Here is a 24,124-nt window from a genome sequence, read left to right on the forward strand (position 1 = left end):
AAGTGAAATATGTCAGGTGAGTACTGCTGCATAGCTTCAGTTCAGCAACGCTGTGCTTAAATTTTTAATCTGGTTTCTCATCAGGACTCTTTTTGAAAACAGATTTATAAATTATTTTTAATAGAACACATCTTCATATTTGGGTAGTGATTAGATTTGATGTGTTAAAATTTGAGGTTCCTTTAGTGTTATGTTTTTAAAAAAGAAACTCAAAACACTTTTTGATCCTGCATATTTTTCAGTTTCTGAGAGAAAATAATTTTATATATCTTTCAAAGAAATTTTAATGAAATTTCAGAACACAGCCCTGAGGAAATTTGAACTGATAATACCCATAATTCTTTGGCCTCTGAGCATAAAAAAAGGGATTATTTAAACTTAGTTTATTTGTCATATCAACTGAGGGCAAATAGCTACAACACAAAATTGATGAAGAAAGGGATACATAATGCTGTTCTTTTTCCTGACCTGTGCAGAAACAATTCAGATGTCGAAACATAAAATAAGATCTTTTAAGTTAATATGCTTCTAAAAATATTCATCTCTGTTCTCTGTCCCTTCATTTTTCTTTGCTCTAGAATGCATTGTTTTAATTCTGGTTGTTTGTGGTAACTTTTTTATTTATTAAAAATCTAGTTTATTTCAGAGACTTAAAAAGTGATTCTAGTGTTGGCACATTTTATGGAGAAAAGGAAATATTTAATTTTGTTAGTTTCTGAAATGTTTAATATTGATTTCTGAAAGGATTAAAAGATTCCCATTTAAAGCTATTTACCACTTTTCTAATACATTCTGACAAACCTTAACAGAAATATTAATTCTATTTAGAGTAAACAAACAATGCTAAAATTATTCAAAGTGAGAGAGTAAATATATCATTTTTCAATGAGGAAATCATAAATACTCATTGCTTAGGTGTTGTGTTTTATTTTGGACTTGATCCGTGATTTCATTGATACTGGGAACCTCCATGTGAAAGACAGCCAGGTGAGAAAACTTCCTCAACCAATATAGGTCTTCACCTTCTTTGTAGTTTGTACTCTAAGCAGGTTGCCTGTGGGAATGAAAGGTTAAATAACTTATCCTGGCTCCATAGTCAGTATGTGTCAGGTACTGAACTTGAACTTAACTTCTTTTCTTGAGGGAAACTCTATAGGTTCCCTATTCACCACGCTAACTGCCCTTAGATTGCTGTTTAAGGTATTTTTTTTTTTTACTAATTCAAACCAACCGGGGGCAGATTGAATTAATGAAAAATCCAAATTACAAAATTTTTTAAAACAGTAATTATATTTAATGAAGATCAAATAAAAAAACTAGATTAACAAAGTACTGCCAGGTGGTTTTAATTAGCATATCAATCATCTGTAAAGAAGTATTTCTTAACTACTTCAAAGCTATTCTCTTAAGGTAGTGGTTCTTAAAGAGTGGTTTGAGGATTCTAGGGAGTTCCCTACAACTTTTCAGGGATCCTTGAGGTCAAAACTCTTTTCATAATAATACTAAGATGTTGTTATCCTGTTAAAAATTATTTTTTCCAATTTACAAATCTGTATGAGGCAGGATTTTCTTAATATGCTTAAACTGAAACAGCATTGCAACAGATTGAATGCAGAAGCAGATATTATATAACCCTCATAGGTTATAAAGAAAGGCAGAAACAGAGTGCCTCTCCTTAAGAAGCTGACATTCTGAGGGGGAAGAAATGGAAACAACTACTGGTATACAAGATATAAGTGTATGTGTGTGTGTGTGTGTTTGTGTTTGTGTTTATACATGTACACGTACACTATATGGGGGGGAGAGAATCTCATTGGGTAGGCATTAGAAGGGAGAAGAGGGTATGCAGGAAAGGCCTCCTGCAGAAGGTGAAATTTGTGCAGAGTCTTGAAATGAGCCAGAAGAGCCAAAAGGTAAAAGTAAAGAGAAAGAGCATTGCAGGCATGAGAGACAGTCAGTGAAAAGACAGGGGTCAAGAGATATGCAGCGTAATGTGGAAAGAGCAGCTAGAATGCCAGTGTCTCTGGATTATGGAGTACGTGGAGATGAACGGATGGATATACAGTAAAAATACTATAAAGGTAGGAAGGGGCCAGGTTGATATGGGTTTTAGTCCCCCTTATCTGAGATATGAGAAGGCAAAACAATTTTGATTAAAAAACTGATCTCTTTGGAGACTTGGAGGGATAGATATTGGAAGATGTTGCCTATGTAATAAGTGTTTTTTGGAGAATGTATGTAACATAAAACATTAAGTGGAAATGTTGGTTATTGTAGTAATTTTATGACATTGTAAAGTGCTATGTAGTCATCATTGCTGTTATTCATGAACTGTCAGTATTCAGCATTAGATACAGTAATTCTAAAAGTAGGTTAAAATGGTTGATCTAAATTTATATTATAAAGTCCTAGGTAGAACTTTCACAAGATTTGTCAATCATTTAATTTTTTTCTTTGTTAGTTTTACTTCTTTAATTGTCAGTAATATTTTAGTTATTGCCCTCGCCTCTTACAAATGAAAATTCTTCATTTATAGTTTCAAAATACAGCTTTTAAAGAACTGGAATTCAGCCTACCACATAATATAATATATTTAATTTAATAAAATTAAATAGAAAGTCTAAAATTCAGTAGGTGATTTGGGGTTCCTTTCTTTCTAGAGAGACACATGTTGAAATTCCAAAGTCTAAGAAAGGTTGTTGGATTAAATAAAATTATTAAGTTCCTCCATTTACGGAGTTGTCATTTTTTAAAAGTTATTTTTATCTCAATGAATAGGACTTAGACTACTGTGTACCAGGATTTATTGGATCAGCAAATGGCATAAAGACTACTTACTTGAATATGATTGTCATTTATGTGACAATGTATGTTAATGAACATTGTACTTGCTGTATGTACATTTTTAACTCTGCTGTTTGTGAATTTGAAAACATTGATCTACTGTCAATTGGCAGTCTTTTTGGAAATGAGCATTTCCCTTGTTTATAAAAATTAAGATTAAAGTGTCTTTCTTTATTAAAATATTACTATTTCTTTTTGTTGTTTTTAAGATAAAGATTAGAACAAATGCAAGTTCATGGGATTAAAGATTTAGAGCTAGAAGAAGTCTTAGAGATTGTCTAGTTGAATCTTCTGATTTTATGGATGAGGAAACAGATAACCATTGAACTTCAGTGATAAATGTCAGGTGATTCTGGACCCTGCAGAGCTGTAATGTTTCTGATCCTTCATATATAAGTCTTTTCCTAGAAAAATAGAATCTTAAGAGTCAGAAGAACATTAGAGGTCATCAGAGCTAACCTTCTATGAATATAAAGAATTTTTCTAGTCTTCAGCAGTATGTTTCTGTTGAGAACATGAGTTAATAATGTCAGTCATCGTTTCAGAATATGAAGTAGTAGTATAGCCTTAACTCTTTATCTTTTCTACTACAGTAAAGTAATCATTACATATAAAATGATAAATGATACAACTTGAGTTAAGGGAAATTACATGTGTTTATGTACTTTAACAAAATAATATCTATTTCCTTCTTTGTCACCTTTCTGCCATTTTAAATAGTATATTTATTAGATTTCGTTGTTCACATTTTGAAAGTAGTTCTGTTCATGTATGTTCTTCTTCTACTTCCTTCATTCTACATTGCTTTATATTAGTATTCCCATATTTGTTTGTAGTCTTCACATTTGTCGTACTTTAGATCATTAGTGTTCATTTACTTCAGTTTTTCAACTATTTGGTCATTTGGATTAAAAAATCAAATCAACAAGCAAAGGATCTTTATCTCTTTATCATTCTGTTTATTTCATTGGAAGCATATGATTTTCATTTGCTTGATTCAGGAAAATATTTACTTATAAAATTAGTGATCTTCACGTAGGAGTTTCTGAGATGAAAAAGGATGTTTTAAGTTTCCCATCAAAGCAGACAAGTAACATTTTTTAAATTTCTGTTTTTTACTTGAACAGATAGTTTTCAGCTTAAAAAATGATCATTGAGGGAAGCATTAAGTTCCCTAAGAATTATGAGGAAAATGAAACACTTGAATTCTTAAGAAATAATTTTCTATGGTGTATTTAGAACCTCACATATATAGATAGGGTTTTTTCCCTCCAGAGATTTAAAACATTTTAAACATGCCACTCATTCTTGGATTCAGATCTCCAAGTATTTAATTGAACAATTATGTGTATTGTTGTAGCAAAATAAGTTTCTAAAGTTATTCTTAATTTCCAAAAGCAGGATAATTTCTAATAATGAAGCTATTCTAAGATGAAATCATTGTATTATTTTATTACAAAGAAAAAACTTTGATCAACTTAGAATAAATTTCTTTTATTACCTAGGAAAGTTAAATGGAAATGTTGTACTAACAAATAACAATCATTTTTATGGGACTAGAGACTGTTTCTTAGTTCCCAAATTTGAATATGTGTTATTTGAAAATTATTATCGTTCACACATTTAGCTTTCCCCTCATTGTGACTCATTCTTCATTTGGTTGGCCAGTTACATAAGGAACTTAGAAAGATAGGTTGTTTAACTAAATGGTGTGCTGTCATTGATATTGGTACATAAATAAAAATAATGCCTTTAGATTGAAGGAAATTATTTATAGCTGTTCAAAATCAACCTAAATGTCAAAATACTTCAAAAGAGAGCTATTAGTATTATGAACATCATTTAACTCTGATTTATGAGAAACAAAATATTGAGAACAGTGAATTTATTGTTTTGATATTCATCTACGAATTTCTGACTGTGGTTTGGTCACATAAGCAACTGTTACACTTAGTTTTGAATCAAGTAGATAACCTTGATTTCTTCTCTCTTGAACTAGCAGGATTGTTCCACTGCTGATGGAGAGGATCTAAAGCATGATTTTGAACGATTACAGCTGGCAATGGAAATGGTGGGATTTCTTCCCAAGACCCGTAGACAGTGAGTTCATTTGATAAATTCTCTTAAACTGTACTATCCTTTCTCTCTTTAGAAGCAATGTTATGAAGTACCTTTGAAAAATACGTCATTCTGGACTACTACTAACATAACATGGTGCAAATTAGGTGCAGTTTGCAATTGCGAAGAAGCCAAATATTAGAGTGTTGTTAAGTTTGTTTGGGGGTAATTAGGGAAAGATTTCTTGAAAAGGTGAATTTTGAATAGGATTTTTAAAAGATGCAGAAAATATGAAGTGGAAGCCTATGAAGAAAGTTCTTAGCAGACTTTGTAGTAATCTATTGTAGAAGTTCAGGTAAGGGGTATAGTAAGGGTATTAATAATAAAAACAGAGAAGAGGAAACATAGAAGAATTATTGAAGGGGTAGACTTGATAGGACAACAATCTAACATGAGAAGTTAATGATATGGATGATTCATAGATACCACCAAGGTTTCAAACATGTAAAACTGAAAGAACTATGGTGCTGTAACAGAAATAGGAATAGATTTGGGGTAAGATAATTAGCTCATTTTGAGATGTATTGTACGTGAGGTGTTGACATAATATACAAACTGAGATGTCTTGGTAGTTGAAGATGTGGGCCTGGACCTCAGGAAAATAATCCAGTTTGGAGATGTAGATTTGGCAATCACAGTGGCAGCTCTGGGGTTGAATGAGATTGCCTTAATTAGAAGGGAGAGAGAAGAAAAGAGGGCCTTTAAGGGACATCTATCTTAAGGAGTTGGAAAGAGGACAAGGAACCAATAAAAGAGACAGAGAAGGTTTATTTGGGAGGAGAACCATGAGAATATAGTGTCTTTGTAAGCCAAGGGAGGAGAGAACGTCTAGTGGGAAATCAGGTGTGTGGTGTCCAGTAAGTCAAGGCATTCAAAGCATGGAAGAAGCAGTGTGAGTTAGAGAACCTAAATTCAGATTTCATCTCTGACACTGCCTTTCTAACCTTGAACAAATCATTGAACCTCTCTAGACCTTAGTTTTCTCATCTGTAAAATGAGTTTGGACAGGATGATTCCTAAGGGCCTTTCTAGCTCTAAATCTGTAGTCTTAATTGTAGGCACATGAGAGGGAGAAGAAGAGAGAAGATGAATGAGAGAGAACAGGTTATTGCTAGCAGGAGGATTCATGAAATATTGAGATCTGTAACAGAAAGGAGTTCTGGGTATTAAATTTTAGGAATTGACAAACTGGAGTATATTCACAAGGGAGAAACTAGAATAGTGAGAAGCCTGGGATATACATCACATGAGGATTGGTTGAATGAATTGCAGGACACATTGTACCTTGACCCTGACATTGTGATGTCATTTTGATCCTCTTCAAGCACAAAGGACAAACAACAACATCCTGAAGAAGACAAGATTTAGAGGACACATGATATTCTTTTAAGTAGCTGAAGTATAGTGACATGGATTTGCTTCACCTTAGAGGGTAGAGCTAGGAGCAGTGGGTAGAAGTTGTAGATAAGCAGATTTAGGCTTAATGTCAAGACAAAAATCCATAGATATTTGAATAGTCTAAAGTGGAGTGGGCTTCCTCCAGATGTATGTGTTATGTTTCGCCTTTTTAGAAGTCTTTTTTTTTTTTTTTTGAGGCAATTGGAGTTAAGTGACTTGCCCAGGGTCACATAGCTAGTAAGTGTCAAGAGTTTGGTCTGAGGCCAGATTTGAACTCAGGTCCTCCTGATTTCAGGGCTGGTACTCTAACCACTGCACCACCTAGTTGCCCCCTTTAGAAGTCTTTAAGTGGAGACTAGGCAATCATTTATAGACATTGTTATAGAAGAGATTCTAGATCAGGGCTTCTTAAACTTCTTCCACTTGTGACTCCTTCAGCTTTTTTTTTTTTTTTTTTTTTTGCTTTTTGGTGAGGCAGTCGGGTTTAAGTGACTTGCCCAGGCTCACACAGCTAGTAAGTGTAAGGTGTCTGAGGCTGGATTTGAACTCGGGTCCTCTTGACTCCAGGGTTGGTGCTCTACCCACTGCGCCACCTAGCTGTCCCCCCTTCAGCATTTCTTAAACTGTGGGTCGCAACTCCATATGGGGTCTAGAATCTAGATGACCTCAGAGAGAGGAAGGAAGGAGGGAAGAATGGAAGAGAACAAAGTCTTCAAGGAGCAATGCCTAGAAAGCCCCAATTGATTGGTCTCAATATTTTTAGTAAGGCTGGTACCTCTTGTAAGTGTGTAGGAGAAAAAAAGAACCTTGAGACAATCACTGTGAACAACCAGTCAATTAAAAGTAGAATAGAAGGATTCATGAAACCGTATTATTTTAAGCTGACCATCGTGGTTTTCTATTTCCTTCAGTCCTCTTTAATTCTACTGAGAAGGAAACTGAAGCCTTGTAACCAAGTCATTGCCAAGTAGCAGTGAAGGCCTAGGGAAGACTATTTCTTATGGTCACATGATTTTGTTGATGTGGATATATTCTCCAAAAAAATGTGAATAGGAATTTATCTATACCTCATCCTATGTAGCTCTTTAACTGTGGCCTCTCATAATTCTTCTATAAAGATCTCCCTCAATGACGTATTATCTTTTTTGTGAGTCTTTTAGCATTGTGCAGGTGCCACCCTTGTTCTTTGTACATGACCAGCTTATCTCCTTTTCTGCTCATATATTTCATAAATAACATCTGAGGTAATAAAACAAGCCATGATTGTGTTATCTTAATTTATGGTCGGTAAAAGCCAGCTCAACTTTGTCTTTCCTCAGTGGTACTCAGCATCCTGAGATTAGGAGGGAAGAAATCTTGATTGCAGAAGTTACCTCTCAGGGTATTAAAGATTAGCATGTCTAAAAGTGGTAGAAATGTAGAATGTGAGGGATTCTAAGGTGTTAGCTAATGAGTAAGATTTATATTCAATGAAACTATCATCTTATTTCTACCCTAGTATTCTACCTGGCTGAAGCTAGAACAGTTGGGATTTGGGGTTTTTTGTTTTTTGTTTTGTTTTGTTTTGTTTTTGTTTGTTTCTTTGAATCCCTGAAGAAAGACGTCTCATCTAATGTCTTTTTCTGCTCTCCAGTTTAATCATAATAAGTACCTTGAGGCCTGATTTTCCTGAGCAACTAAGCAATTACTTGGCTCTCATGAATGTCTTTATAGTTGCATACAGTGAGAAAATATTCTTGAGTCAGAAGTTAGGAAACCTGGGTTCTACTCCCAGGATTTTTCAGATTGTACAGTGGTGTAATTACTTTGTGACTTCAGTATTACCTCTGGTCAGCTTAATACTCTGATTTTCCTTTTATTTCTTATCCCTGTACTATATTTTTCACTTTCCCTAGGCTTCTGCTCTTCCCCTCTATCCTCAACCACATAGCAGTTAAATGTCTTTTCTTTTCATCCATTACCTATTGTGGTTTAGAAGTTCTCACTTTCCTTTACTTCCCTTTTTTCTTTCCTCTCCTCCTATTCCTCATAGGACATTCCCCATTACAACAAGTGGCAGTGCAGCAAGAGGATGTGTAGGAGTACATATATAATTAGAAATGGATCATCAAAGCCTTTATCTTTTACGATGGAAGTTGAACAGGGTTTTCAAATGTTAGATAAATAGGGTGCAATGTTGTAAATGATTTTATTTCATTTTTACCATTCCAGAAATCTAATAAGTCTGTTTTATGGAAATGTTATTTCTCTCTGACCCCGTATTCATTAAAACAAAAACACCCCAAATCCCTAAACTATACTCTTCACGTAAGACAATGTGTGTCTTAACGTTGTATATTACAAGATGTCACACTGAAGGTATTTCATTCATTTCATTTTTTACTAGAAATCAAATTTTAAAATTTGTCCTAGGTTGTTTTATTTGGGCTAAGATTTAAATGAAATAGACTTGTATTTTGGAGGGGAGGGCCTGGTTTTTAGAAAAATATTCCATGATCAAAACTTATATGTATATCATTTTTGTTTTTATAGGATTTTCTCTCTTCTCTCAGCGATATTACATTTGGGTAATATCTGTTATAAAAAGAAGACATATCGAGATGACTCCATAGATATCTGTAATCCTGAAGTACTGCCTATTGTCTCAGAATTACTAGAAGTGAGTGCTGAAAATGTTTTTACAATGGTTACATGCTGGGTGGAAAGCTGCCATTTTTCTTTTCAGAAATGTTCATTTCCATAAGTATTTAGTGTTTCAGAATTGCTTTAAAAGAACAGATAAACATACCTTGCCCCAGCCCATATTATACATTAAAGGAAAATGTTAGAATGAAAACTAAGTCACTGGAGGCCCAAGTGCTTTTTCCATCTGTAAGTCTTTAATTCTCAGGAAAATAAGAAGGAAGGCTAACTCTGGCCAAGTTATATATTCAGAAAGGGTGCCCAGCTGTTTGTTCTCTCTCCTCTCTGGCTTTCTTCTGTCCTCCACAAGCCTTTTTTTCACTTTACAGGGTAAATGTAGAGTCAGTAGGTCTTATAAATTGCTGCTTTCCCCCCAGTAGTGGCAGCTACTCTGCTTCTCCATAGCAACTAGGTAGAGCATGAGGTCTGGAGTCAGGTAGACCTGAGTTCAAATGTGGTCCTCAGACACTTGCTGAGCTGTGTAACCCTGGGCAAGTCACTTAACCTCTGCTTCAGTTCCTCATCTGAAAAATGGGGACACACTGGAGAAGAAAATGGCAAACTACTCCAGTATCTTTGCCCAGAAAACCTCAAATGGGTTCACGAAGTATCAGAAGGGACTAAACAACAGTAGAAATGGGTTTAAATTATAAAGCTGTTGAGGATATGAGAAGACTATAGGGGCCTCAGATGCAGTGGTGTGTCTCTTGGAATTCCTAACCACATAGACATGGGAGACTCATTTGGGACCGTTCCCCCTTAATATGAAAACTATGTTTCTTTGGGGTAGCAGAAACGAGGATTGGGATTACCACTATTAAGATTATATAGTTTTAACTATATAATTAACATTTTAAACTTTTTTATTCTGAATTTTTTACTCATCAGCATAACATTGTGTGTTTTATTGTTCCATAGAATTAACTCCTTTCCCTACCCCAGTATTCCTTTGCTGAACTAGTCAATAACTTTTAGCGAGATATACCTGTAGTTCTAATTGGATAATAAACTTTGTGCTTTAGTTGCTGCTGAAGAACAGATATGCACTTAGAAAATTGTCCTTGGCCTACTTTTGACTCTTACTAATCACTTTGAAAACAAAGGGAGTATATGGTCTTTCTTTTGCCCAATTTAATTTCATAGAATGTTGAAAGATGAAATTTGGAAATATATTCAGTTAAATCAAGAATTAAGTGAATGTGTTGGGATATCTGTCGCTATTAAACCTTTTTCACAGCTGGGAGTTGAAATTTGAATTGAAACAAGCATTTGTTAGCTTCCTACTCTGTGCAAAATATAGTGACATGTACTTTGAATTACTCCCTACCCCCCAAAAAAAGTTCCTTCAAGGTGCTAATGGTATAGTAAAGATATCAAACAAGTGCATAGATATGTATAGTTCAGTGTTATAAGGGCAAAGTAAAATAAGTTAGCTATCATTTTTATTTGAGAGGATCAGAGGAAGCTAGAGGAAGAGATGGCATCAGAGCCTACGTAGCCTTACAAGAAGATTCAGTAGGCAATCATGTGGAGGAATTGTGTTCTAGGTATTGGGAATGCCTTCTACTAGGCAGAAGTGGGAGAGGACATGACGACACTGTGAACTTTGTGACAGCTAGGGTCATTTTGCTAGAATGGATGGTGCAAGACTATTAAATACAATAGAAATACTACTAGATTTGGAATAAGAATATGTGAATTTGTTTTTTATTTATTGTTCTTTAATTTATTATTTATTTTATTTATATTTATTATTATTTATTGTTCGTTTTTAATTAAATTTTATTTTCAGAAACTCATTCTATCCTTCCCATTTCTCTTCCCTCCCCCATACACCTTGCCCCTGCTAATCAAGAAAGTAAGAAAAACAAAACCCCTGTTAGAAATCTTAAAATTGCAAAGTCAAGTAAAACAAATTCCTGCATTGGACATGTCCAAAAGAACAGTTTCAGTCTGTACTCTTGAGTCCCTCACTTCTCAGTTGGGGGTAGGTAAAATGTTTCATCCGGCATCCTCTGGAAGTATGCTTGGTCATTTTGTTGACCAGAGTTCTAAGAAGACTTTCAGGATTATTTGTCTTTAAAATATTGCTGTTATTGTATCAAATATTTTCCTGGTTCTGTTCACTTTACTCTGCATCAGTTCATACAAGTCTTTCCACGTATCTTGGAAACCATACTCTTTATCATTTCTTATAGCATCATAGTATTCCATCACATTCATATATCATAACTTGTTCAACCATTCCCCAATTGATAGGCACACCCTCAGTTTCCAATACTTTACCACCGCAAAAAGAGCTGCTATAAATATTTTTGTACATTTGGGTCCTTTTCTTCCTTGTTTGATCTCCTTAAAGGATAGACCTCACTAGTGATATCACTGGGTCAAGGGGTATACACAGTTTAATAGTTTGAACATAGTTCCAAATCTCTTTCCAATGTACCTATTCTCCTACAGCCTCTCCCAACATCTGTCATTTTCCTTTTTTTTTGCCTATCTGTGAGGTGAGGTTGAACAAGAGTCGTTTATTATGCGTTTCTCTAACAAGTGAATTTGACTCCTGGCTCTGCTACTTTTTATTTGAGGAACTGGGCAAGTCACTTCACTCTCTGGGCCTCTCTTTCTTCATCCTTAAAATTAGATCATCTAACTAGATTTTCTAAAGTCTTTTCTAACTCTTTATTATCCTAAGTTCAGAGGTGATCATGATTGTAGAAATCAGAGTAGTTGGGACTTGAAGTAGATTTTGACAGGGACAATTTAAATTGATAGAGGGGAAGAAAGAATGAAGTGTAGACAAGGAGAACAGTATGGAGTATGAACAATGCTTGGAGAATATGAGTTTTACTTGCTATCCACTACTACTCCCACGGCTCTTTTCTCTTTATCTCTTGATTCATGACTGGCTACATAGAAGCAAACCACCCCCAACTTTCTGGTCCTGTTCTCTCATTTTCATCCCTCTTAACCATATTCCACCCCACTCAAACCTTGCCTGGCCTTACCTTTGTGCCCTTTGAGCTCCCCATCGATAGTAAACCAACTTTATTCTGGACCTCTTTCTTCCACAGTCTTTCCATCTACTAGGCCTTAGTGAGACCTGGTTCATTGTATGCCATGCTATCCTCTACCGCATTTATTGTACCTTCTCTCATACTCCCTGACACACTGATCCCAAAAGGGGAGTTGGAATACTTCTTGCTCCTCACTGCCACTTCAGACTTGCCCTTTACTTCCATCATTCAGCAACCTTTTTCTTTCTTTGAAGTCCATACAATCAAAGTGTTCCAACTCAATCCAAATTATTGCAGCTATAGTATACCAATCTCTCTCCCTCTTCTTCCTTTCTTAAGGAATTCAGCACCTGGTTTACCACATTTGTTTCTTCCCCAGAATCTGTCATTAAATTAATATTCATATGTATCCATATAATATTTATGTATATTCTCACTCAAACTCCTTAGCCTAACCTTCTAATTCCTTAGCCTCCTTAAATCCCCATGGATTACTCCTTCATTCCATTGGTGATCACACACCAAATGTCACCATTAACTGAAGTATGTTTCCACATTCCTGATTAGAAAATAGGACATTGCCGTATCCTACCACAACATCCTATCATTCTACCCTCTTCCTCATTCCTTTAGAATTTACTCTTTTTTCCTCATTGAGACCACCAGTTCCCCTATTCTGACCCCTCCACACTTTCTCAGGCCAATACCCCTGCTCTAATGTCATTTTCCTCCCTTTCTGATCTCAACCCCCATATTTTTCATTTTTAACTCTTCATTGTCCACTGCCCTTGAATCCCTTGCCCCCATACCAAAGCTCATCTTTCGCCAAGTTTCACCTGCAAATCACTGTACCATTTACTTCCTCTATTCCTGCATATAAACTGTTGCTAATTAGGAGCAAGTGGAAAAAGTCCCACAACCTTGCTGACTAGGTACGTTAAAAATTCACATTATCAGGTCTTAATGGGACCTTCCCTACAGCAAAGCAGTCTTTACATTCCTCCCTAATTGAGTCCTTTTTTCACTCCCCACAGAAGCTATTTCAAACCTTATCTTCTCTCCTCTAGTCCTCCGCACTTCTTCACCCTCTCTCTCAGCTGAGGACATTATATTTACTTTTTACTCAGAAAATTGAGGCCGTTAGACTTGAGCTTTCCCTTTTCCCATTTTCTTCATCTCAAAACAACTTTTTATGATTTTCCATTCTTTCCTCCTTTTCCCTGACAAAGAAGTGGACCTTTTGCTTGTCAAGGCCGGTGTCCCACTATCTATGCTTGAATGTATAACTTCCTGTCTTCTCTAGCAGATTGCATCTTTGGTTCTCTCTCTTTTTCTCTAATTTTTAACCTTTCCCTATCTAAAAAAATAGACAAAAAAAAAAAACAGCAACAGCTTTTCATTAGACTCTTCTGTCCCTTTTCTCAACCAGACTCCTTGAAAAAGCTATCTATATTATCTGCTTCCATTTTCTGGCCTCTTAGCACTCCAACCTTTTGTAACCTCATTACTGGTAAGAGAAAGCAGTTTCATTTAAGTAATCTTTTTATTACCATATCTGAAGGTCTTTTCTTACTCCTCATTGTTCTTAGCCTGTCTCTGTTACATTTGATACTATTGACTGATCTCTCTTCTCTCTCTGTCTCTCTGTCTCTGTCTCTCTGTCTCTCTCTCTCTCTCTGTCTCTCGCTTTCACTCTTGCTTTCGCTGTCTCTCACTCTCAAGGTTTTTGGTGACCCTATTCTTTCCTAGTTGTTTGGCCACTTCTCTGTTCCCTTTGCATGCCTGCCAACTGAAGGTATTTCCCCACAGTTCTGTTTTAGACGATCATCTTTTCTTCTGTACTCTTTCTTAGTAATCTTACCAGCTTTTATGAAAGTATCCTCATAAGTAGAAGTATCCTTATAAGTATCATCAAGTTATAATCTCTTCTGAATATAATGGAAAGTTTCACTGTCCAGTTTTATTATGGTCTATTCCTCTTAGTATCTGTAATCCATGAAAGGTTAGCTTATTTAAGAGTATGGTTCTAATGAAACTACCTAATGTAAGTTTAGTTTCTCTTTAAGCTTAGTAGATATTCTCTGACTGACTTGACATCAACTGGTCATCTCCTTGGGGCATGTCATTTATCACAGGGAGACTTGGGCAGTATACGTGGCTCAGTGAAATAAGATGCTTTGATCAAGATAGAGCTTAGTATTCAACCTACTAATGGTGGTTCCAAAGTGTCATTCTAAAACGTCATAGAAAATTCCACCTTTGAAATTTAATTCACATATATTAAATGCTCTTTCAAGTTTCAGTTTCCTGATTTGTAAAATAAGGGTTTGGAGTAAATGATCTCTAAGGTCCCTTCTATCTTTGACATCATGTGGCTTTACACAGTCTTTGCCAAGCACCATACTTTGTGTTAGGTAATTTATACAATTTAGTGAAGACATATTTTGTATCTTTATGGAACTTAATAAACTTTGTCTCCAACATAAATGTTGGTGATAATTTGTAGTGATGTGATAGTTGCCGTGTAAAAAGCAAGTTCAGAGTTTATCCCTAATTTGTCCTTAGTGTAATTTAGTATAGATCTATTGTCTGTCACATTTTCTAAGCTCTTTAAGTGATTTGCATTTCAACTGACAAATATTTATGTATTTTTCTAAATTTAAATATGTTAATAAGATTTCATTAAAAGAGATAAATTACATGCTTGAATAGAAAAGATCACACATTTCGGTTTGAATTTTTAACACTTTATTATGAATTTTACATAATTATAGTTAATTTTTTATTGCATTGAGGGAGAGGCAAGAGTACTTCTGTGAAGTATATAGTGCAAAACTTAGTTGTATTTGGCTTTGGAGAATTATTTGTGTACCTTCACTTAAAAGTGGGTGTGCCTCTTATCATGGGAATTTGCTTCCATTAAAAACAGGAAACCCTAATATGGAGGCTTTTTTAGGAGGGGCTACAGGTTTGCAGGCTCCCGACTCTAGTGCATGCTCTGTGTTTAGGTGGACAGTGTCACCTGACAGTTCAGCCAAAATTAGCAAAACTACATATTTTATATATATTTTTGTAAGCCTCTGCAGGATAAGGGATAGAGTTAGGGAATTCAAAGAATATGTATGTTTGGTTTTTTGTATTTTATTCCATGCTTAGCTTTCGTTTTTTCATTAAAATGCAAAGAATTTTTTCTCACAAACACTGTTTCCTGTTTGTGGGCTGTGACTATGGGGTTGATAGATGTTTTCCGTGTTTTCACACCTGCTAGTGTTTGTTCTGTCTCACTTTCACTTTTTCCGGTGGTATTTAGACTTTTTTTGTTTTTTTTTTTCATCACTTGTCTGGGTCACATTTTGTACTTTGAATCATAAGAAGCAGAGATGTAATAAATCTTTGTTTTTTTAAGGGAAAAGAGAGCTGTTGATATTTAAGGATTTAAACCTGTTCTCACTGTGTCTTTTACTAATACTATGAACAGCCCCTAGGAGCAGGGAATCACTAAGCTGTCTAAGGATCAGTGAGCTGGCTCAGGTTATAAAAACAGCTGGTTAAAGCTGTTGTGCTGAACAATGTTGGGGTCAGGCCCACAAGTGGCGTCTGAATTTCTATCCTGTATAAGAGAGGAGTGACCAGAAGCCTCTTACCATTCTACCTTCTTCCAAAAATCGCAGTCAGTCCTAAGAAATGTAGCACAATAAAACTTTAAAAATAGACAGTTGAAGCAACTTTTGTGTTTAATGTACTTAGTAGATACTGGGATAGAAGCAAACTTTAGATAAAACCTAGTATCTGCCCTCAAAAAATTGTACATGATTACTATTGAAATTTCAATTAACACAGGAACCTGTTTCCAACCACCAATGCTTTGGTCACTCCTAGACTTTGTAATATGACTTCATACAATATTCAACCTTGAGTTGATCATGAAATCCCTATTTGAATCCATAGTGGATTAGATTTATGGTATGCTCTGGTCATTGGTTTCTAAGAATAACAATTGTAGCATAAAAACTTTAACATCGGGCCAGCTAGGTGACGCAGTAGATAGAGCACCGGCCCAATCAAGTATCTTATAGCCTAATAGGGTTAAACGATACTTACAAAATTATAAAAACTAATAATGTATGTTAAGTCCATTATAGGGTTAAAAAAATTAGTTAAGTTCTAAAAGGAAGAGTTGTTGAAAAAATTACCAATGATTTTTCTCAACTAATAGATTTTTTTTTCCTTCAGAACAAAGTAAATTTTATAAATTGTATGTTTTATTTTATAAAATAAAAACATTTATAAAATTGCATAATTGTATATAAACAAGGGCAAAGCATAAAGAAAAACAAGACAAAAAGTTTTTGTGAGTGTAACTGTAAACATCTATTATTTGCGTATCATAAAGAATACAAAAAGGTTGTGTATATTAATGTTAACATGACCTGATTGTTTTTGAACTTTTTTTCTGGGTTTTGCTTCTGTTATTCACATGGTTATAGTAATTTCTAGCCTTTTGATTGAACTTTCTTTATATAACTTCATGTAAATCTTCAAATAATTCATTTAATTCTTGATGTTTATAGTTTCTTATGAGGCAATGATATCCCATTACATTGATGTACATTCCATTACATTTATGTTCAGTCTTTTGTGAATTCTTGAATAGAATTTTCTTTTAATTTTTTACTATTATAAATGGTGCTGGATTATCATGTATTTTTTCAAGATTTTAAATTGAACATAAATTTATTTATACTAGAGTTTACACTGAAGATTGCCTGAAGATTGTATTTGTTTCTTATTTATAGATCTGATTCAAGGAGCTGAGTTATCTAATGAGGCTATTTTCTTTTTATATTTCAAGTTGGAACTTAGATATGAGGATCAGTGAATAGGATGCCAGATTTTTGGTAGTTTTTCTTTAAAAATACCACTGAAATGCAGTGAGTAGCCTACAGGATATTGATGTCTTTGTTACCTGATGTGCTGAACTTAAATAAAACTCTGGAATAATGGAAATGAGAGGCATCCAATAAGATTATATAATATCACTGAATTCCCACGTGAGAGAAAATTTTTCTGTTTTGGGCCTAACTTCTTTGGGTGAATAAACCATTCCCCCATTGAGTTATCAAGATAAAGTTAGAAAAAATTTTAATGTGTTTTTAATTTTCCTTTTTTAAAACTGATCTCTTTTTACCAACTCACTTCTCTTTTTTCCCCCCTAAATGTGTTACATTGGGTCATATTTGAAAATACATATATAGTTTTGTTAGGTATCACTTTGAAAAGTCCATCAATAGGGTCCTCAGAGTGACTTAAGGAGCTTTCATTCTAATGGGGAGATGCACCATATATATAATTAAGAAAATGCAAATTATATATGAAGTAGTGAAAAATAACTTTAAGAGTTAGACAGTTTAGTAATTGGGGGATTAGGAAATGACCTTACAGGAATTAGTAATTGAACCTTTTTTTTCTATTTTTTTTTAAATAGAGCTGTAGCATATATGAGGTGAAGTTGAAGAAGGATATGTTACAGACACGGTGACCCATTTGTGCAAATAGACAAAGGTGGGGAATGGAATGACATATATATAGGGAATAGTTAGCAGTTTAATTTGACTAGAACAGAATGATGAAGGGAAATAATATGAAATAAGACAAGAAAGTGAGGTGGAAGTTAGACTGTGAAGAGATTTAGATGGCAAGGTAAGGATTTTGTATTATGCTAGAATCAGTAGAGAATCAATTAAAATTTTTACATAGAGAAATGACACAGTCAGATCTGTGTTTAAAGAACATCCATCTGGATGCTGAATGGAGAATGGGTTGGAGAAGGTAAAGAATGGAGTAAAAAAGTCTATTTAGCAGGCTATTACAGTTGCCCATGAGAGAAAGGGGTGCTAGAAATGTTGTGGGAGGGATTGGATCAAATAACTTTACAGCTGATTGTATAAGGAGAATGAGGGAAGGAAGAGTCAGATGTGATTATGAGACTGTGAATCTGCTTGGCTGGAATTGTTTGTGTGTGTGTGTGTGGTACCATAATAGCAGTGGGGAAAGTTTAGAGGGAAGGTGGTATGGAGGATAGTTTTGTTGTTGTTTTTTTTAACATGATGAATTTGAGATATCCAGCAGGCATTTGCAAATTAGATAATGGGGCTCAGGAGAAAAGTGCCAAGGATTTTTTTTTTTTACCGTCACAGTTAAATAGGCCAGAAACACAATTCCATGTATCCTAAGCTACCATGTCTCCTTTCTCTATGGCTTCTTGATATTTGAGGTAGTTGTTTCTGTCCTATGAATTAAAAGTATTAGAGAACTAAAAAGTTGCACCTTCTCACTGTCAGGTTAGACCCATTCATTAACCAGCCATCACACTTAAGTACTTAAGCATTAATTAGCTTACCAGGTTAACTAACCAGAGGCCTGACTTTAGATAAAATTGCTTGCCCATCCAGTCCCCTTCCCCACCCCATACATCATTGATGAAAATTTCAAATGATTTTATAGGTTTTTGCCATGGTGTACTCCTGTGCTGCCTTTGAATCAACATTGCCCTCCCTTCTTCCCTGAGCAACATCCCATGCTCTTTATAATCCTGGGTATTTTTTTTTTTTTTTGCATTTTAAAACATTCTCAAGGGGTCCATAGACCTTATCAGATTGTCAAAGAGATCATGATTCAAAAAAGGTTAAGAAATAGGCAAGAAATAGACTGGGAAAATGCGCAAACAACAGAAAAAAATTCTGGCCATAGGAAGTTTCTAAGGTGACAAGGAAGACCAAAACACACGCTCAGAAGAAGATAACAAAAGAAGATAACAAAGCTCTTATATCCAAAGCCTCCAAGAAAAATATGAATTGATCTCAGGCTATGGAAAAACTCAAAAAGGGTTTTGAAAATCAAGTAAGAGAGGTAGAAGAATATTGGAAGAGAACTGAGGAAAAATTGGGAAGAGAAATGAGAGTGATGCAAGAAAATGCTAAAAAAAGAATCAACAGCTTGGTAAAGGAGACACAAAAAAATAACGAAGAAAATAACACTTAAAAAAAAACAGACTAGGCTAAATGATAAAAGAAGTACAAAAAAAACCAATGAGGAGAAGAATGCATTGAAAAACAGAATTGACCAAATGGAAAAGGAGATACAAAAACTTACTGAAGAAAATAATTCCTTCAAAATTAGAATTGAGCAAAGGGAAGCTAATGAAAAATCAAGAAAGAGTAAAACAAAACCAAAAGAATGAAAACATAGAAGACAATGTGAAGTACCTCATTGGGAAAAAAAACTAGGGACAGCTAGGTGGTTCAGTGGATAGAGCACTGGCCCTGTGACACTTGACACTTACTAGCTGTGTGACCCTGGGCAAGTCACTTAACCCCAATTGCCTCAGGTTGGGGTGAGAGGAAGAAAAGAAAAAGAAAAAGAATTGACCTGGAAAATAGATCCAGGAGAGATAATTTAAAAATTATTGGACTACCTGAAAGCCATGATCAAAAAAGAGCCTAGACATCATCTTTCAAGATATTATCAAGGAAAATTGTCCTGATATTCTAGAACCAGAGGGTGAAATAGAAATGGAAAGAATCCATGGATCACCTCCTGAAAGAGATTCCCAAATGAAAACTCCTGGGAATATTATAGCCAAATTCCAGAGCTCTTAGGTCAAGGAGAAAATATTGCAAGTACTGAGAAAGAAACGGTTTAAGTATCACGTAATCACAGTCAGTCTTGTGGATAACACAAAATTTAGCAGCTTCTATGTTAAAGGATCAGAGGACTTGGAATATGATATTCAGGAAGGCAAAGGAGCGAGTATTACAACTAAGAATCACATACCTAGCAAAACTGAGAGTGATCATTTGGGGAAAAATGGATATTCAATGAGATAGAGGACTTCCTGGCATTCTTGATGAAAAGACCAGAGCTGAATAGAAAATTTGACTTTCAAATATAAGACTCAAGAGAAGCATAAAAAGGTAAACAAGAAAGAGAAATCACAAGGGACTTAATAAGGTTAAACTACATTTCTACTTGGGAAGATGATACTTGTAACTCAAAAGAATTTTCTCATAATATTAGGGCAGTTAAAAGGAGTATTTATAAACAGAGGGCACAGGTGTGAGTTGAACATGAAAGGATGATATCTAAAAAAATAAATTTAATGGGTGAGAGAGGAATGCACTGGGAGAAAGGGAAAAGTAGAATAGGAAAAATTATCTCACATAAAAGAAGCAAGAAAAAGCTTTTATAGTGGAAGGGAAGATGGGAGAGTGACCTTAATCTCATCAGAATTGGCTCAAAGAGGGAATAACATACACATTCAATTGAGTGCAGAAATCTATGTTACCCTACAGGAAAGCAGAAGGGGAAGGTGGGGGGAGAAGAGGTGAGGTGATAGAAAGGAGGGCACATTTGGGGGGGCGGTAGTCAGAAACAAAATTGTTTTGAGGAGGGGCAGGGTGAAAGAGGAGAAATAGTAGAATAAACTGAGGGGGAAATAGGATGGAGGGAAATACAGTTAGCAATCGTAACTGTGAAAAAATTTTTGAAGCAAGTTTCTCTGATAGAGGCCTCATTTCTCAGCTATAGAGAGAACTGAGTCATATTTATAAAAACAAGAGCCATTCCCCAATTGATAAATGATCAAAAGATATGAATAGTTTTCAGATGAAGTAATGAAAGCCATATGAAAAAATGCTCCAAGTTACTATTTATTGGAGAAATGCAAATTAAAGCAATCTGAGGTACTATCTCATACCTCTTAGATTGGCTAATAGGACAGAAAAGGAAAATGATAAATGTTGGAGGGACATTAATGCAGTGTTGGTGGAGTTGTGACCTGATTCAACCATTTTGTGGAGCAATTTGGAACTATGCCCAAAGGCCTATAAAACCATATCCTTTGATCTAGCAATACCACTAGTCTATATCCCAAAAGAGATAAAAAGGGAAAGGACCTACATGTACAAAAATATTTATAGTAACTCTTTTCTGGTGGCAAAGAATTGGAAATTGAAGGGATGCTAATCAGTTAGGGAATGGCTGAACAAACTGTTATGTGATTGCAATGGAATGTTACTGTGCTGTAAGAAATGATGATCAAAATGCTCTCAGAAAGCTTGGAAAGGCTTACAGAAGCTGATGCAAAGTTACATGTACTGTGTACAAAGTAATAGCAATATTATAAGATGATCAGCTGTGAATGACTTAACTATTCTTAGCAATACAGTGATCCAAGACAACTCTGAAGGACTTATGATGAAAAATATTATCCATCCCCAGACAAAGAACTGATGGTGTCCAAATACAGATGGAAGCATACTTTTTTAACTTTGTTTTTCTTGAGTTTTTTGGTCTGTTTTCTTTTACAGTATGACTAATATGGAAATATGTTTTGCATGGCTACACATGTAAAACCTATATTGAATTGTTTGCCTTCTCAGTGAGGGAGTGGGGAGGGAAGAAGGGAGAGAATTTGAAACTTAAAGTTTTAAAAATGAATGATAAAATTGTTTTTACAAGTAATTGGGGGAAAATACTAAACAAACAAAAGAATCCTTGCTCTAGACTTTTCTGGACCTTTCCTTTTTTCCATTAGACTTTGATGTACCCCTTTTCTAGTCCCCTCATGTGTATTTGTTGTTGCTAGGGAACTTATAAACTTGTCTGTACAGCAGTGGATAGGCAGCTACTCCAATAAACACACTGTTAGAAGAAAGGTATATGATCTCACTTCTCTCTCCAGTTTCCATGTACGTTATAAAAAAGGCCCTCTGAAAACAAATGCCAATTACTTTGTCATTCTCTTGTAACAACTATTTACATTTTTATCATGCTTTAAGGTTTATAAAGTTCTTTCTTTATAGCAAACCTGTGAGGTAGATTGTACTCTTATAATTATTCTAATCTTACAAATTATGAAACTGAGGCTGAGAGAGTTGGTGAGCTTCCCATTTTCACACAACTGTCAGATCCACAAATGAAGCCTGATCATCCTGACTTTTAAGTTCAGTGCTTTTCGTACTCCAAATTATCTCTTCTTAAAATATTAACTCGTGTATCTTAAATTAAACAATATGAGCATAAGGCCAATACAGGTTCTTGTGAAATCTCTGACTTTAGTTGAAAAATAAACACATATACTCACATAATGTGATACTTCAAAAAGTTATATTCTAAGGGCAGTCCAAATAATTACTTCAGTCTTTTCAGGTTGCTAGCCCTTGCCTTAGCCAGAGGAACTCATTTAATCTTGGGCCTTGTAAGCACTGTGAAAAGATAATTATGGAAACATTTTGTGTAGGCGTGTTTTTTGAAATTTTTTGTGTAGACTTAACCTGCATTGTCTAACAATCGTGAATGTTTTCTTAATTGTCAAATCCAGTGACCTTTTATTATTTCTTATCCTTCTTGATCTGTTTACAGTATTTGACAATGCTAAATATTCTTTCTTTCCCTGTATTCTCTCTCCTCTCGGGATCTGTGATACTGTTCTCTCTTAGCTTTTCTCCTCTCTGTCTTCTTTGCTGTAATATGCTATATTATTATCCACAAAGGCTATGCCTTGTCTTTCCTCTTCTCTTCTTGCTGACCTCATCTAGTCATGTGTTTATTTTTTTTAAAAAATTTCCTTTTTATTATTATGAACTTGGCAAATATTAAGAAACAAACATTTCCTTCAGCAAAGTAAAACAGAAAAAGAGAACTGTATATGAACCCATGAGTATTCACTTTTTACAGTTTGGTTTTTACTGTTGTCTGTTTCAAATTTAATATAGTAGTTCTAACACTATCCTGTTTGTCAGTACCCACTTCTGAATTTGTCAGATGGCTTTTTTATTCCCTTTTGCTGATGACTTCCATATTATGTTTCCACTCCCAGATTTTCTTGAGCTGAAATTCCACATTGCCAACTGTCTGCTGGATATTTTTAATTTGCATGTACTGTAGATATCTCAAACTCAACGTGTTCAAAAAGGAAATTGTTACCTTTTCCCCTAAAACCACCCACTTCTTAACTTCGGTGTTTTTGTTAAGGACGCTATTGTCCTTCCATTAACCCTGGTTTGTAACCTCAGTGCCGTGCTTAACTTCTTATTCATCTTCACCCTTAAATAGGCATTTAGCTGCCAAATCTTGAAGTTTCTACCCTCACAATCAATATCTCTCTCTCTTTCTGTATCTGTCTCCTTTTTCCCTCCTCTCCTCTCTTTCTCTTCCCCTGCCCCTTCTCCCCACTCCCACAGCCATCACTGCAGTTCTAGTCCTCATCACCTTTTGCTTGAACTGTTTTGATAATATCGTAATTGGTCACCTTCCCTTAAGTTTCCCCTTTCCTAATTCATCCTTTGCATAGCAACCAAAATGATTTTTATGGAACCGACTGTGTCACTCCTTTACTAATTAAGCTCCAGTGGCTCCCTCTTACCTGTAGGATCAAATGCAGACTCCTGTGTTTGACAGTTAAAACCCTTTGAACCTTAACCTACTTTTATGTCCTTATTGCACATAGATACTCTATGGTACAGCCAAATTAGCCTTGTTGTTGTGTCTTATATATATACATACATACATACATACATTATATATATATATATATATATATATATATATATATATATATATATGTAAGTCTCTCGTGACTGGAATGTGTTCTCTTCTCACCACCATTCCTCTCAGAATCCCAGTTTCCTTCAAGACTTAGCTAACTTAAGGTGAACGTAAACTGCTTATGAAGTGCTTTAAGATAGAAGGATAGCTCAGTATTTCACCGAAACAGTGAATGAGGCTAGAGGAGCAGTGTGAAAGATGTAATAACTGGGCTCTCGGGGAGGGAAAAGGTATGCATAACATACTTTTAAAGTTTAATATGCATTATCAACATTTTCTCCATCACTTTCTTAAGTATATAGACAATCAACGGAAAAATAAATGAAGCAGTGATTTATATTTTTTGTGGATTCCTGAGGCATTAATACACAGTGAAAATTTTTAAATGAGCTTGAGCTGGTTTGAGCTGTTTTCAGCACACCCTTGGGCTAGACTAGAGTAAGAGATTTTTGTTTTCT

At 35.0% G+C, this 24,124-nt stretch overlaps 1 protein-coding gene across 6 annotated transcripts in view; it reads left to right on the forward strand.

Annotated features, from left to right (window-relative positions):
• MYO9A (myosin IXA) overlaps window positions 1–24,124 on the forward strand; it is a 321,905-nt gene that overhangs the window by 93,324 nt on the left and 204,457 nt on the right. For 5 of the 6 annotated variants that reach the window (XM_027859077.1, XM_027859085.1, XM_027859114.1 and 2 more), the window contains 2 exons: window positions 4,847–4,944; window positions 8,893–9,019. In XM_027859077.1, coding sequence (XP_027714878.1) covers window positions 4,847–4,944; window positions 8,893–9,019 — 225 coding nt within the window. Of the gene's footprint in view, window positions 1–4,843; window positions 4,945–8,892; window positions 9,020–24,124 lie in introns of all 6 variants that reach the window. The other variant, XM_027859092.1, reaches the window with a different exon arrangement.

The sequence above is a fragment of the Vombatus ursinus genome, unplaced genomic scaffold, assembly GCF_900497805.2.
Source record: "Vombatus ursinus unplaced genomic scaffold, bare-nosed wombat genome assembly UNPS02000749.1, whole genome shotgun sequence".
In the NCBI taxonomy this organism is placed as follows: Eukaryota; Metazoa; Chordata; class Mammalia; order Diprotodontia; family Vombatidae; genus Vombatus; species Vombatus ursinus.